Here is a 17,121-nt window from a genome sequence, read left to right as displayed (position 1 = left end):
GGTATGAATTAAAAAACAGTACTGCTTACAGTACTAAAAATTGCATCTAATAAGACAAAATAAAGATGACAAAGCAATTTTGCCAAAAGATAAAGATCGTGTTGTACTAGGCAGAAAACACTGTGACCTCAGCACTAGGTTTATATTTCTAGATTAAGAGATGTCTTTTTTGGCAAATAAATGAGCGAAATACTGTCAATAACCATTACAAGTACATTACATATAAGCTTAGTATTTTAGCCTAGCATAGCAATTTAGCTTAGAATTGTTTGCATTATAAAATACTTGACTGTTGACTTTGGGTGGCAGTGCTTATGTTCATAACCTCATAGTGGAAATGTGCTTTGTTATGTGTCCCTCTTGCATACTGAGAGATAATAAACTTTGCATTCTGTCTCTGTTTCTCTTTTCCCCATCACAACAATTAAAAGTAATGGACATACAACCCTTCTTTCACTACACAGCAATGCGTTGATATTTGTGGATGCTGTAAAATGCTCTGTTGAAATACTGTAGCTAAGACAACTTTTAACTGAGCATGCTGTATGTGTTAAACCTGCCCTGTGCTGTGACCTGTGATACAAAGGTTAAAGAGGATAGATGTATTTAACTTAATGTCAATGCATTTAAGTGGATCCAGCCACTAAGCTACAGGCTATTTTATTATTCCTGCCAGATCATTAGTTGAGCCACACTTCCTGAAAACTGTAGTACCATAATAAATAGTTTACTGACATTTCATTATTTGGCAGCACACACAACATCCAATCTTCTATTTGACTCCAGAGTTCTCTAATTCATAAGCAAGGAACCTTTTATTTACTTGTTGTCTGTGACTTCCCTTCATCGAAATGCTTGATTAGTCAGCAAAGCAGACAAAAAGGGGGACCTTCAGACAAGAACGCAGAGAAAACTGAACAGCACTTACAGAAAGACTTCACCTAAGTGACTGTTTCTGTAATCTTCCATTTGAGCAAAAGAAAATCAAACAGTTCACAGTATAACAACATGAAGTATTTGTATACATAAATAGTAGCCATATTAATAAAAACTGGATATTAGGGGATGTTAGTGGAGGTAAGAGGATCTGAAAAGCGCAATGCAAGATTAATTAGAACTCCTGACTAATCTGATTTCCCCATGTCAATGAATCCTGTGAAACTGATCTAAGGTTTCATATTCAGTACTCAATGCATCATGAATAAAGTAATTATAGAATATCCCATAACATTAATAAGGGACAATTATGGACATTCTGTTCTCTATACACTCACCTAAAGGATTATTAGGAACACCTGTTCAATTTCTCATTCATGCAATTATCTAACCAACCAATCACATGGCAGTTGCTTCAATGCATTTAGGGGTGTGGTCCTGGTCAAGACAATCTCCTGAACTCCAAACTGAATGTCTGAATGGGAAAGAAAGGTGATTTAAGCAATTTTGAGCGTGGCATGGTTGTTGGTGCCAGACGGGCCGGTCTGAGTATTTCACAATCTGCTCAGTTACTGGGATTTTCACGCACAACCATTTCTAGGGTTTACAAAGAATGGTGTGAAAAGGGAAAAACATCCAGTATGCGGCAGTCCTGTGGGCGAAAATGCCTGGTTGATACTAGAGGTCAGAGGAGAATGGGCCGACTGATTCAAGCTGATAGAAGAGCAACTTTGACTGAAATAACCACTCGTTACAACCCAGGTATGCAGCAAAGCATTTGTGAAGCCACAACACGTACAACCTTGAGGCGGATGGGCTACAACAGCAGAAGACCCCACCGGGTACCACTCATCTCCACTACAAATAGGAAAAAGAGGCTACAATTTGCACAAGCTCACCAAAATTGGACAGTTGAAGACTGGAAAAATGTTGCCTGGTCTGATGAGTCTCGATTTCTGTTGAGACATTCAGATGGTAGAGTCAGAATTTGGCATAAACAGAATGAGAACATGGATCCATCATGCCTTGTTACCACTGTGCAGGCTGGTGGTGGTGGTGTAATGGTGTGGGGGATGTTTTCTTGGCACACTTTAGGTCCCTTAGTGCCAATTGGGCATCGTTTAAATGCCACAGCCTACCTGAGCATTGTTTCTGACCATGTCCATCCCTTTATGACCACCATGTACCCATCCTCTGATGGCTACTTCCAGCAGGATAATGCACCATGTCACAAAGGTCGAATCATTTCAAATTGGTTTCTTGAACATGACAATGAGTTCACTGTACTAAACTGGCCCCCACAGTCACCAGATCTCAACCCAATAGAGCATCTTTGGGATGTGGTGGAACGGGAGCTTCGTGCCCTGGATGTGCATCCCACAAATCTCCATCAACTGCAAGATGCTATCCTATCAATATGGGCCAACATTTCTAAAGAATGCTTTCAGCACCTTGTTGAATCAATGCCACGTAGAATTAAGGCAGTTCTGAAGGCGAAAGGGGGTCAAACACAGTATTAGTATGGTGTTCCTAATAATCCTTTAGGTGAGTGTATGTTTAAAGGTAAAAGCTTCACCTCAGGGGTCTTCTTCTTAGGATAACATTTAAAAACACAGGCTTGTATTGTGTCACCATTGTTGAGGATTTGTGTCTGATAGGCATACGTCAAACAACATATTTTTTGTGATTATTGTAGGGCCCAGTTTGATCTGACTCCAGTGTTTGCAAGTCCTGTCGAACATGTCAGCCCTTTTAAGTGACTGCAGGATGAAGACTAATTTCCTGCTGGGCTACATTTATTTTCCTTGATGTTAAAAAGCTCTTAAAAGCAAGTCGCTTCATTATTATTCACAAAAAGCTCCATTTGACAGTTTATTTTCTGATTTAAGGTCAATTTTAATCTACAGAGGTATTAGATCTGCAGTGTACCTTGGTTATACCGGTGTTTACTATATGTAAGAATAAAAAGTGTCAATTTACATGTACACACACATACCCACACCCTAACAAAAATCTCAGTACCCACTAAGGATGACACTGGAAATGGAAGGCTCTCTGATTGGAAAATGAAACGGTTTGTCAAAGACATTCAGACTTTATAGACACAGACAGTCTTCTATTGGAAAACTGCCAATCTGCCGGTGGGAATTTCAAGCCTTGCATTTATAATTAAAATCCACACCATGTTCTGGTCAGTCCATCTGGCCCTACATTGCATTTGCCTGCAGCCATGACTCTGTAGAGTTAGTAAAACATTTGTTGTTTGTTTCTCATGTGGAGAGTGCAAGCTGTAATATAAAAGTCAGACAAAATCTCCATGAAATGTCTTAGCAAAGTGAAAATATTCTGTCCATTTTCACCTGCTAGGAAAACATATAAAGTGATAAAGGTGCAAAAAGAAAGTACATTCACCTGACTGGATGTTCAATGCTTATTGTTTTAATAATTTGGAATGATTGCTCTAGGTCGAAATAGGCTCCAGATTCAAGGAAGAGTCAAACCGACCTGCCATACACACATGACAGCCTAGTACAAGTACTTGATGGCAAGCTTCCATTGGGAACATTAGCAATAACAGACCTCTAGCAAACAGACAAAAAGTAATCAAGTACTGGGTTTGATTGGCAGAAGTGTTGTGGTTTTAACTCAATTCAGGGCTAGAGGTTAAAACGTTGTCTCATTGTCTGGCTTCTCGACAGCAGGTTATTTTCTGTGTTTTTTTTCGCTTTTACTTTAGATTATTAGCACAGTTATTTATTGTGATCCATTTCACTCAATTATTTTGAGATTCAGAAATACATTTCCATGGGATCGGAACCTCTTGATCCAGACATGATGAAACCAGTGGATAACTGTTCATTCACCACAGACACATCTGAAAATTAAATGAATGCAGTTGAAATGTAGTAGATTTGGTTGGAATTACAAAAGGGACAGAGCGCTACCTGGAAATGATACAGTGGTGTTCAAATAATCAGCTGCATTTGAACTCAAAAGAAAAGATGCTTAAAGGTGTGTAATAGATGTCTAGATGTTAGACTGAAGATGGATTTGAACCAGGATAACCTAGAAGTTAATACACATGTACGCCTGCCACACTAGAAGAGGCAGACCAATTAGTAGGCCTGCAATTACAGGGTGTAAGCCGTGTTCATTACACGTATCACGATGGTGACTAATTTCTATCAAAGCTATATGCTGATGGACAAAACCCATTACACAGAGATGCATGTTCATTTGTTCAAACTGCATAAAGTCTAATGGAGTGAAATCACTGAATAGGCCCACTTATATATATATACACACACACAACCAACCAACGGGGGTTACGTTCTTGACAACATCCCAAGGTTGGCAAATATGCGGTTGGCGAGGGATTACTGTACACATATATTAGGACAGACAGAAAGACCACTGAATGTTAACTGCTACTTATTCCTTACCCATATCTTACCCATACCTTGAAGAATGCAATCATATGATGTCAGCATGCCATCGCAAAAGGTATACTAAATACGTTTGCCATATGTGGAACAGCAGTTTATCCTTTATGTGCAAAATAAATAATTTAAAAATTTATATTTAAAGCAAGATTTTACATTTAAATATATATTATCTTTTGCACATATTCACTTCTTTCTGTTTGTTTGCTTCAAAATAAATCATCTATAACTTTCCAAGGTATATATCAAACAGCTCTGTGAGTGGTTTTAGAAGCACAGCTCTGTAGATTTTGTTTGTATTGTTTGTGTGTCATTAAAGAAGGAATAGGTAATGTTTTATTCTTCCAGACAGGAAATTAAAGTAGGCACCCCTTCCCTCTCACATCGCATGCACTGTGCGATCACACGGGCAGAATCAATGACATCTCTGCATGGGGTTAAGATCAAGGCACGCCTCACACAAGCAGCATGCACTCGGCACTGTCCTCATTGTTCTTCGCTTTTCTGTCGTTCATACTACTTTAACCTTCAGTTGGACCGAAGCACTCCCACTGTGAGCAATTGATCTCTGATGTTTTAGTTTTCCATTCAGGTTCTATTAGTGGATGATGGTAAAAACAGTCTATTACTGGAAGAAAATGTTCATTGTAACCTACTGTTTTTTTCCTCCACAATAATAAGGCAGAATATTTTTGCAGTAACTATTGAGATTCAAAATCTGTTTAGATTAAATCATAACAAACAAATACTTTTAGATAATATTGTATTGTAACCCTCCACCAGACCCCATAAAATAAAATACATTTCGACAACATTGTTTTGAAGGTGAGGATTTCGTTAACAGCTGCACAGGATTTCTGTGGTGTGACTTATCTGAAGATCAGATGTGACTTTCTATTTTTAGCCAATGAGACAGTGTCGAGACTCTTTGCGTTTTGGTGATATTTGTTTAAGAAGCTGTTGCCGCCACTGACTGTAAAGTGAATATAATTATCCAGAAGCATGACTCACCTCCTCTGAGAAATTCACCTTTTTAACTTTTGTATTAATCTTCAAAAACCTCCATATGGATATTAAAATGTGATTTCCCTTGACTGAAACGGGTTTAAAAACACAGCGAGAGAGTTGTCAGTTAACTAACGGCCTGTAAAATCCCTGAGGTCTTTTGCCACTTGCATTTTTTACTTAAAGTGCTTAAAGTTGCATTTCACACATTTCTAAACCCTCTGAATTTCCCACTTCTCAATATTTCCCAATTAGCTCTCTGCTGCAGGCATAGACCCTGACATGTTTATTAATTTAATATTAACTATTAATTGTTTATTTTAATGTAATTACTTGTTTGTTTTTCCCATTCCAAATCCTCACTCTCAGACTTATGAACTGTAGTAAAACACATAACATATTTAACTGAAAACAGATAATTGGAAATTAATTGTGGAAAGAAATTAATATTAAAAAAGTGTTGTATTTTCTTGAATTTCCTCCATTGTAATTAACTTGTAATTTACATTTTTGTGTGTGCAAATGATCTGCAAAGAAAATGCCTGTAAGCAAGTCAATACTGAAAAACCTTCTGTAGTGAATACTGTGCATACGTATTTCATTATAGGCTACAGAATAGACATGTGATGGAAATCGTTCTTCTCTTTATTATTAAGTTACCAGACCATTCTTAAGTAACTGTTTGCTGATGGTTTCCTCTTTGATATGAATATTTAATAAAACCCTCAAGCAATCAATTAAAAAAGTCTACTCTGTACACTGGAAAAATGGTTGACCTGATTTTCCACTCGCTGTAGACAATTCTTAAATGAGGTGAATCACATTTTGTGCTAAGTGTGATTTAGGCCTTTATACTTGCTATACTCACCACTTCTTTACTGGCCATAAAAGACTGATTTCATAATAATTTTCTAATGAATTGCACAATATAGAGATCCAGTCAGAAGTATTCACACCCCTCATTTGAAATAATACAATTTGGTTATTCATTAAGTTAATACACATTAAATATACATTTAGTATATGAAACTATACTTACTATAGAGTGCCAGTTATAAGTGTATGCACCTCGGTCTTAGCTGAATTGAAAATGTAATACTGTGAAAATATCCAATTGATATATAAGTATTGTTTAAATTAATGACTAACAATTATAAAACAAATCACAGAAAAATATTGTATCAGATGACGGATCTGGCGTGCCACAACAGATTGCAGCACTCATATTTTTCTCTGTATTGTGATCTTATATGATGATAAGACAGTACAGAGTAGCTCGAGCTGGCAATTAAGGCATGATTTACTAGGATTTGACTGCCCCTATTCACACATCAGTGCACCTGATACATTTATTCAAATCAATTTCCGGTAGTCAGCCACAAAAAAGCTAGACTTCTTGTCTGCATATGTGATCCCTGATCAACTTTGTTTGCAGACGTGAAGAAATTTGACACCATTGGAGGTGCATACCTAATATGGTTTCAAGTAAATAATCCCTGCAACTTAATACAAGTAATTAACGGTTCAGCCCTGAATAGAAATGTGCTAGCCTAGCCCTTCAACCCATGAATACATATCTGAATCAGTACATCTGTAAGGGAAATCTATAAACCTTTGAGACAACATACTGTATTTAAAATTAAGCTTTTAATTTTCACTTTACAATCCAACCCCCAAAAGACATTCAGCTGTAATTTCACCTAATACTAATACATAAGAATGTGATCTTTGCAAATGGATAAGATAAATATGATTAAATGCATAAGCAGCCATCAAAGACTAATCTATACATGTTTCTAATTTCTCCTTTTCACCAACCCATAGTTAAATGCTATCAGGAAGTGCTCTCAGCTTATTATTTGGTCAGGCGTTAATTATTGTACATTCTGCTGATGCTTTGCTGAACATTTCCTTGACATTTCCCTGGAAACAGGATACATGATTAAAGTATCCAATATCCCATAATATGGCATAATATGATTCCTAGACATATACGTTATTTACCCTGCCTTATTTTAGGGATTGCTGGTATAAGTATTGAAACACTATCCAAATAAATTCATTCCAAAAGTTTTTTAATATCTACTTAATAATCTCCATGAAAAACTCAGCTTCCTTTGCTTAGGCTGCTTAGACATGTTTAAGATGGGAAATAATAGGAATGGGAAATAAAATAACACGATTATGGTAATACCTTAGTTTTTAACCAAATAATAGAAGGTATTTTCCAAAACATTGATAAAATACAGTAACCCTTGCTAACTGGTTGTTAATTACATACATACATAAATACATACATACATATACAGTGAGGGAAAAAAGTATTTGATCCCCTGCTGATTTTGTATGTTTGCCCACTGACAAAGAAATGATCAGTCTATAATTTTAATGGTTGTTGTAATTTAACAGTGAGACACAGAATAACAACAAAAAAATCCAGAAAAACGCATTTCAAAACAGTTATACATTGATTTGCATGTTAATGAGGGAAATAAGTATTTGACCCCTTCGACTTAGTACTTGATGGCAAAACCCTTGCTGGCAATCAAAGAGGTCAGACGTTTCTTGTAGTTGGCCACCAGGTTTGCACACATCTCAGGAGGGATTTTGTCCCACTCCTCTTTGCAGATCCTCTCCAAGTCATTAAGGTTTCGAGGCTGACGTTTGGCAACTCGAACCTTCAGCTCCCTCCACAGATTTTCTATGGGATTAAGGTCTGGAGACTGGCTAGGCCACTCCAGGACCTTAATGTGCTTCTTCTTGAGCCACTCCATTGTTGCCTTGGCTGTGTGTTTTGGGTCATTGTCATGCTGGAATACCCATCCACGACCCATTTTCAATGCCCTGGCTGAGGGAAGGAGGTTCTCACCCAAGATTTGACGGTACATGGCCCCGTCCATCGTCCCATTGATGCGGTACAGTTGTCCTGTCCCCTTAGCAGAAAAACACCCCCAAAGCATAATGTTTCCACCTCCATGTTTGACGGTGGGTATGGTGTTCTTGGGGTCATTCCTCCTCCTCCAAACACGGTGAGTTGAGTTGATGCCAAAGAGCTCGATTTTGGTCTCATCTGACCACAACACTTTCACCCAGTTCTCCTCTGAATCATTCAGATGTTCATTGGCAAACTTCAGACGGGCCTGTACATGTGCTTTCTTGAGCAGGGGGACCTTGCGGGCGCTGCAGGATTTCAGTCCTTCACGGCATAGTGTGTTACCAGTTGTTTTCTTGGTGACTATGGTCCCAGCTGCCTTGAGATCATTAACAAGATCCTCCGTGTTGTTCTGGGCTGATTCCTCACCGTTCTCATGATCATTGAAACTCCATGAGGTGAGATCTTGCATGGAGTCCCAGACCGAGGGAGACTGACAGTTATTTTGTGTTTCTTCCATTTGCGAATAATCGCACCAACTGTTGTCACCTTCTCACCAAGCTGCTTGGCGATGGTCTTGTAGCCCATTCCAGCCTTGTGTAGGTCTACAATCTTGTCCCTGACATCCGTGGACAGCTCTTTGGTCTTGGCCAAGGTGGAGAGTTTGGAATCTGATTGATTGATTGCTTCTGTGGACAGGTGTCTTTTATACAGGTAACGAGCTGAGATTAGGAGCACTCCCTTTAAGAGAGTGCTCCTAATCTCAGCTCGTTACCTGTATAAAAGACACCTGGGAGCCAGAAATCTTGCTGATTGATAGGGGATCAAATACTTATTTCCCTCATTAACATGCAAATCAATTTATAACTTTTTTGAAATGCATTTTTCTGGATTTTTTTGTTGTTATTCTGTCTCTCACTGTTAAAATACACCTACCATTAAAATTATAGACTGATCATTTCTTTGTCAGTGGGCAAACGTACAAAATCAGCAGGGGATCAAATACTTTTTTCCCTCACTGTATATATATATATATATTCTATAATGTGGAATATATTTTCAGAGACTTAATAAAGTGTACCTTTACCTGGTAGTAACATATCTTTATTAATGGTTTACATGTTTATTTGATATTATAAATGGTAGTTATTCTTATCTACAAACATTTTGTAAATGTAGTTGTAATTGTTAATAGATTGATTATTACACATTTATAAAGTGTACATGTATATCAACTCCTAAACAACAATGTTACCCAATGTGCTGAGTCTATTACAGTTATATAAGCCTTCCCTGTTTTTCTAACGTCAAATAATGTCATGATAATCTGAAAATGAGAAAAAGAAAATAACTTCTGGAGGCTAAATTGAACTGCACCTGTTGGCGTTTCTCAAACTCCAGCTTGATGGGGGATTTGATGCAGTTGCAAGTGTCTTGATAAGTCTGTTTGAGAGCCAGCTCCATCAGATGCTTGTGATAGGCACCTGCCATGTTCCCACAGATGAAGATTATGATGTTGGCCAAAATCTGGAGAGGGGAGATAAACAGTTCAAAGAGAATGATGATTTTTTTATATATTTATTTTGTTTGGCAACAATATCCATCTTGTTCCCTGCTATGTACAAACAGGAGTAATTCTCCAAGTATGGTACACATTAAATAATAATAAAATATGTCCTTAAAATTCTGACACAGGTTTGTTAAATATATGCAGTATATTCGTTTGTGTGCTATGATCTATTAACTGGAAGACTAAACTGATTTTGTTTTTGATTTAGTTACAATCATTTAAAAATACAAATATAGAAAATCACATTGGCAGGCCATATTATGTTACTGATGTTCTTCTACTGATGGTGGCATACTGGTTGGCCTGTATAACCCATTCATACACAAGAAATACAATACATTGAATAAGCAATATGTGCGCTCATTTGGTTAGTTAATTTACCATCGCAAAATGCATTTACCCTTTTAAAACTACATTATTATTTTAATGGTGCTCTCAGATACAATTTCATCAACAGAAATGTTTTTTTAGCAACATTTCATCCTTATTATAAACAAATCCAAACAAAAGTAATCAAATCCATCTGAAGTACCTAGAGAAATGCTTTATTATCCTGGCAGACATACCACATAATTCTAAACAGTAATTCTCCTCTAGTACACACACTTCATTTCAAGCTTGATATGATGTTAGATATTAGATATTCCCTCAAAATACAGCTCCTAAAGCTTCTATTACTTGGGCTACCAAACCTATTATTCCTTTTCCTTCATATACAAGGACAGACCTGAAATGACTTGTTTTTTTTTTACAATGGGTTTACATTAATTGTCCTCCAAACAAAAAATGATAGCGCTCAGAGAAACGTTCTGCTGTTATGCTTGATTATCTTGAGTACACCACTCAATTCATTAATCATTGTCTAGTACTAAGCTTCCACTTCAGTTATGGAGGCATGATTTCCCACAGCTCAGAAAGTTTTTTTTTCCCCCTTTTCCATTCTATTTTTAATTCTTCATTTTCTGACAGCTACGGTTAATTTAAGAAAAACTGAATGGTAAGGGGAAATAGGTCAACATTAAAGCATTAGGTAGTCATAAGCACCCTCAATATAAATATGTCAGTGTATTTATATTTCCATTTAAATGTATTCATACATTAATAAACTCACACACAAACACACTCCACTGCGCCTGTCCAACAGGATTGATTAACTGATTGGCCAGCATGTGAACGTAGCAAATGGCCTTGTCATGTTTGGTTTGTCACTCACTTAAGTATCCTTGCAGTCAGGCACACACAAAGAGACTGACTCAGAAAGTGTCGAGAGTTAACTGTGTTTTGATGCTTGGGGCCCATGTTCTTATTGTTGTCTTTCAATTTGAGGACACTACCCAAAGGGGGATGGGGTCCAGCCAGTTTCCATGGTACCTCATACGAAACATTTTTCTATCAAAGCTGCCTATAGGCCCGTGCGTGCTTCTTGTTTCCTGTTTGTATAACTGGTGACGCACAAAGCGTAACTCCCTTTTTTCTGGGAGTCTGAACTCCCAAGCGACCTTGCAACCTTTGGGTAGTGTTCTCTTTTTCATTTAACTGGGGTTGCATACACAACAAATTTTGTTTCATGTTTATTCAATTCAATAAATATTTTATATGAGTCTAAGCTTCTGTGACCTGCCTTCTGCCCCCCTGGTGCCAGCTCACAATATTGTTGAAGTGGATGCTTCAGGCTCAGTATGGATTGGAGTGAGACAGACAGATGGAATACTTAGAGGTAAAGCTAAACAAGAAGAACTTTTCTTTTTTAAATAATTATATAAACACATAAAAACCTCAGTAGTGCAAAAATTAAAGCAATCATCTCCAAAGTATACATATTGGCTGTAGCAATATTAATCTTCTCCGCTAGCCCAGGTATTACTGCAGGTTCTATCAATGGCTGTCTTCACAGTTTCTAATTCCCTTCATACAGTGGCCTTCAATTCAATTCACTTAAATAGCTCTCCACATAGGGCTTGGGAACAATCTGGAACATTCTGTTACAGGGAGAATAAGCTTGTTGCAAAAGCAGTGCTATTAATGTAATACCTCTTTTCTAGCACTTATTGAACTAGCAAACTACATATGTACACCACATGATATATATATATATATATATATATATATATATATATATATATATATTGCTACTGTGGAAGGGATTGACAGCCAACAGAGGGTTTCAAGCCCCAGTTTCCCACACCGTAGCCAAGCATGTTATCACATCCACAAGAAGCCCAGGATATCTGGCAAGGTGGTAATCGGTTTGCTATTTGCTCCTTTGAATATTTAATGTAATGCTTGATTACGACATTCTAATTCAGAATGTAGCTTTAATGTTTTTAATTGTTAATTTGCAGTTAACAGCATTAGGAAAGACGGCTTGGCAGAGTGTAGGAGTCCACGTAGGACCGTGATTTCATGCTAAGATATATGTGAAAAACTTGCTTTCTTTGAGTATTAGGGTACAGACTTACCTACATATATCTTGGGCTCCGTTAATGATTGACTCGTATTTAAATCATAAACCTCAACATATCAATCAAGCAACATGAATGGAGTTGATGTAGAGGACAAACGTAATCAGCACACCAGGATAATGAGGTGCAGATAAGGCCAATCTAGATTAATGTCACTTAGGTAAAGTCATCTTGGTTTTCTTCTAATTACTGGCATTCAGAAGGATCATCTGCATGGAAGGACAATGAGGTGACATCTTTAATTAGGCATCGCTAAAGTATGATTCAATTACCGAAAATTAAAGTTACCATTTCCAATTCAGAGAGTATTGAAAGGTGATTATGAGTTATTTAAGTAGAAAAGTATGATAAGGGTGACATTCTGTAAAAAAATATTGAAATAAAAATAAAAAACAAAGGTAGACATGGTACGAATTAAGTACATTAGCAATCTCGCAGTTTGCACATTGCACCAATATTTAATTGTTTTGCAAAATATTTATTGCATGCACACAGACGGGGGGAACTAAACAAAACATTAACAGACACAGAGCTGTATTAGTTTCCTTCAGGCATTATTTTAATTATCTAATACAGGAAATTAACTATTTAAATTTAAGATCAAAGCAGGGGATGTGTGGGTGTGGGTTTGACAGAATTCAATAATTAAAAAGTCAATCAGTCAGCAAAGACATTTTTTCCTAGGCATCTCATTTCCTTTAAACTATTAGTGTTTAGTTCTGTGTTTTTTTTCCTGTCTTTTCTTGGGTTCCAGAAATTAAATTTATTGGGGGGAAAAAAAGTCATCAGACCATATAATTGCTCTTGGTGCCTCAATCTTATTAGCTTCCAGACTACATTTTCAAGTGAAGAGTGCACAGCATGTACACTTTATTTTTTATTTGGGTTTGAATATTATTTGAAAGGTGTATTGTGTAAGGCTCTGTGCACTACAAAGCATCCATATAAAAGATTTTTTTTAAATAAATTATTAATAAATTAGCCACTTATCAGATGTCTTTAATACGAGTAACTTGTAGGGGTTAGACGCTGAACTATCAATAATTGCTACTACAGAGTCACTTACAATATGTCCTTCATTTTACATTTTCTCTAAAGGATAGAACAGGGAGATTAAGTCTCTCAGAGTAACATAGTGAGTCAGCAGCTGAACTGGAGATTAAACCAAGAACTATCCTGGTAAGAAACCCCTAACCTTCGGCAATAAAAACCTCTCTTATAATTATTTTATTTTTACCCCCCCCCACACCCTGGCAAAATATGAATGTGAATTCTCTTCAGTGGCCAAATGTAAAACATCATATATATGTATGTGTGTGTGTATGTGTGTGTCACTCACAATCTTTTAATCTCATCTCAAAGGTCAGCCACAGTAAATAATGTAAGACGTACCCAATCAAAACCAAAATGTAAAATGTAATGTTGTTTGGAGAACATATTCCTTTTATTAAAAATATATATATATTGTTAAATGTAACTTAAAGGTGCATGTTCCCATTAAATATATTAATATTGAAAGGGGGCCATTTTAGAGAACTTTAAGATATTTAACAGATACCTTCATTGTACTCATATGAGTGTATCTGTACAGTAGTGACCAGTGAGGGGACAGTAGACTCATTGCAGTTTCGAGAAACTGGAGACCTTTAACTTTTGGTAGCATTACAATATTGTTGTAACATTGTACTAGAAAAGTGAACCACTCAGACAGTGTGTATGTACCTGCTCAGGTGTCCCAGCCCCTTTATGAATCTTAACCATTCTCTTCAAACCAAATGCATGTAACACATTTCAGTATCAACCTGAAAATATCCCAAATCCCCTGCTACAATATGTATGTCTATAGAGTCACAAATAAAAAAATAATTGCTCTACATGAACAGGTGTACCGAATATATACAGGATGCTGCAACCATTTTCACTTTTATAATAGTTATAAAAGCTATACAACTGTTAAACTCCTTACATGAAGAAATATTGAGCTGTCCCTGAAAGTCTTTAAAGTATATACAAATTAACATTGAACAATATATATATATATATATATATACAGTGAGGGAAAAAAGTATTTGATCCCCTGCTGATTTTGTACGTTTGCCCACTGACAAAGAAATGATCCGTCTATAATTTTAATGGTAGGTGTATTTTAACAGTGAGAGACAGAATAACAACAAAAAAATCCAGAAAAATGCATTTCAAAAAAGTTATAAATTGATTTGCATGTTAATGAGGGAAATAAGTATTTGATCCCCTATCAATCACCAAGAATTCTGGCTCCCAGGTGTCTTTTATACAGGTAAAGATCTGAGATTAGGAGCACTTTCTTAAAGGGAGTGCTCCTAATCTCAGCTCGTTACCTGTATAAAAGACACCTGTCCACAGAAGCAATCAATCAATCAGATTCCAAACTCTCCACCATGGCCAAGACCAAAGAGCTGTCCAAGGATGTCAGGGACAAGATTGTAGACCTACACAAGGCTGGAATGGGCTACAAGACCATCGCCAAGCAGCTTGGTGAGAAGGTGACAACAGTTGGTGCGATTATTCGCAAATGGAAGAAACACTAAATAACTGTCAGTCTCCCTCGGTCTGGGGCTCCATGCAAGATCTCACCTCGTGGAGTTTCAATGATCATGAGAACAGTGAGGAATCAGCCCAGAACTACACGGGAGGATCTTGTTAATGATCTCAAGGCAGCTGGGACCATAGTCACCAAGAAAACAATTGGTAACACACTATGCCGTGAAGGACTGAAATCCTGCAGCGCCCGCAAGGTCCCCCTGCTGAAGAAAGCACATGTACAGGCCCGTCTGAAGTTTGCCAATGAACATCTGAATGATTCAGAGGAGAACTGGGTGAAAATCGAGCTCTTTGGCATCAACTCAACTCGCCGTGTTTGGAGGAGGAGGAATGACCCCAAGAACACCATCCCCACCGTCAAATATGGAGGTGGAAACATTATGCTTTGGGGGTGTTTTTCTGCTAAGGGGACAGGACAACTACACCGCATCAAAGGGACGATGGACGGGGCCATGTACCGTCAAATCTTGGGTGAGAACCTCCTTCCCTCAGCCAGGCATTGAAAATGGGTCGTGGATGGGTATTCCAGCATCACAATGACCCAAAACACACAGCCAAGGCAACAAAGGAGTGGCTCAAGAAGAAGCACATTAAGGTCCTGGAGTGGCCTAGCCAGTCTCCAGACCTTAATCCCATAGAAAACTTGTGGAAGGAGCTGAAGGTTCGAGTTGCCAAACATCAGCCTCGAAACCTTAATGACTTGGAGAGGATCTGCAAAGAGGAGTGGGACAAAATCCCTCCTGAGATGTGTGCAAACCTGGTGGCCAACTACAAGAAACGTCTAATCTCTGTGATTGCCAACAAGGGTTTTGCCACCAAGTACTAAGTCGAAGGGGTCAAATACTTATTTCCCTCATTAACATGCAAATCAATGTATAACTTTTTTGAAATGCGTTTTTTCTGGATTTTTTTGTTGTTATTCTGTCTCTCACTGTTGAAATACACCTACCATTAAAATTATAGACTGATCATTTCTTTGTCAGTGGGCAAACGTACAAAATCAGCAGGGGATCAAATACTTTTTTCCCCTCACTGTATACACTACCGGTCAAATGTTTTAGAACACCCCCATTTTTCAATTTTTTATTTAAATGTAAGCTGTTGAAGTCCAGCGAATAACCTGAAATGGTACAAAGGTAAGTGGTAAACTGCCAGATGTTTAAAAAAAGTATAGGTTACGAAAAACTGAAAAATAATGTACATTTCAGAGATATATACTGTGTTACTACACCCTCTTAAGCATTATTTGGCAGCGTTACGTGCAGCTCCTGTGCATAGAAGTTACACTGTATTCCTAGAATGCGCACATCATTTGAAAGCTTACTCTCTTGGCTACCAGCGTGTTTCATTCTCAAACACATCTGATTTACAGTTTCTGCGTCGTCTAACGGTCACAAATCGCTCAGTTATGTTTGGATATCTTTGCAAATAGGCTTGTTTTGTTCAGAACAACCTAACATTATTAGATGTTCTATCAAACACAGAGAAGTTCACATCCAATTATGTAAAATCATTGTGTATTAGTACACTGTAAACAGAGTTTTCCATCTTGACATGTTGAGCTCTCTATGGGTGTGTCTTGCTTCTACCAAAACGTGGATGGTCTTGTTTTGATCAGTAGACTGTCTGGTTCCAGAATATTTCATAATTGTCAATATTTTCTGAGATTTTGTATTCCTACTCAGACCAAGTATCCCCCTATGGAGTAAATGCAGGGGGGGGGGTATACAAACCATAATGCTTCATGCTTCACTCTGTTACAAAGCTGAGAGTCTCAGCTTTAATGGGATACCAATTGGCAAACAACACAACAGTGAAGAGTACACATGGGATTAAAGAGAAGCACATGGATTTGGTGCCCTTTTAAGGGTACCAGAGGGGTTTGTCAGCTTAAGGGGTTACATTTTGTTAAACAAAACGATTCCATGATTTTTTCTCCAATTGTTTATTTGTTCTATGCTTTAATTTCAGAGTACATTGGGATAATAAACTGCATACATTTCAATACAAAATTGAAAACTTTAGGTGTTGTAAGACTGATGGTGTATATTTTTAAATTACTTAAAATTTTATGATGTGGGATATTAATGCTAATTAGGCTGCTGGAAGGCATAATTAATAGGCTGTGATAATGCAGTTACTTCATAAATACAACTTTGTAGAGCTGCACTGACTCAAATACAAAGTTTCTGCTTTCAAAGAAAATCCTGTAGTTCTTAAAGGACCATTATTAAACCTCCTGGGAGATGTTCA

General features: G+C 37.4%; 1 protein-coding gene across 1 annotated transcript in view; it reads right to left on the bottom strand.

Annotated features, from left to right (window-relative positions):
* Positions 1–17,121, bottom strand: part of adcy2b (adenylate cyclase 2b (brain)) — a 124,331-nt gene that overhangs the window by 46,111 nt on the left and 61,099 nt on the right. Inside the window, exon 4 of the mRNA XM_066691000.1 lies at positions 9,634–9,783. Within this exon, the coding sequence (XP_066547097.1) occupies positions 9,634–9,783 (150 nt within the window). The remainder of the gene's footprint in view (positions 1–9,633; positions 9,784–17,121) is intronic.

The sequence above is a fragment of the Amia ocellicauda genome, chromosome 18 (genome assembly GCF_036373705.1).
Source record: "Amia ocellicauda isolate fAmiCal2 chromosome 18, fAmiCal2.hap1, whole genome shotgun sequence".
NCBI lineage: Eukaryota > Metazoa > Chordata > Actinopteri > Amiiformes > Amiidae > Amia > Amia ocellicauda.
Note: the sequence above shows the minus strand (reverse complement) of the source record. Positions and strands in the feature narration are given on the sequence as shown.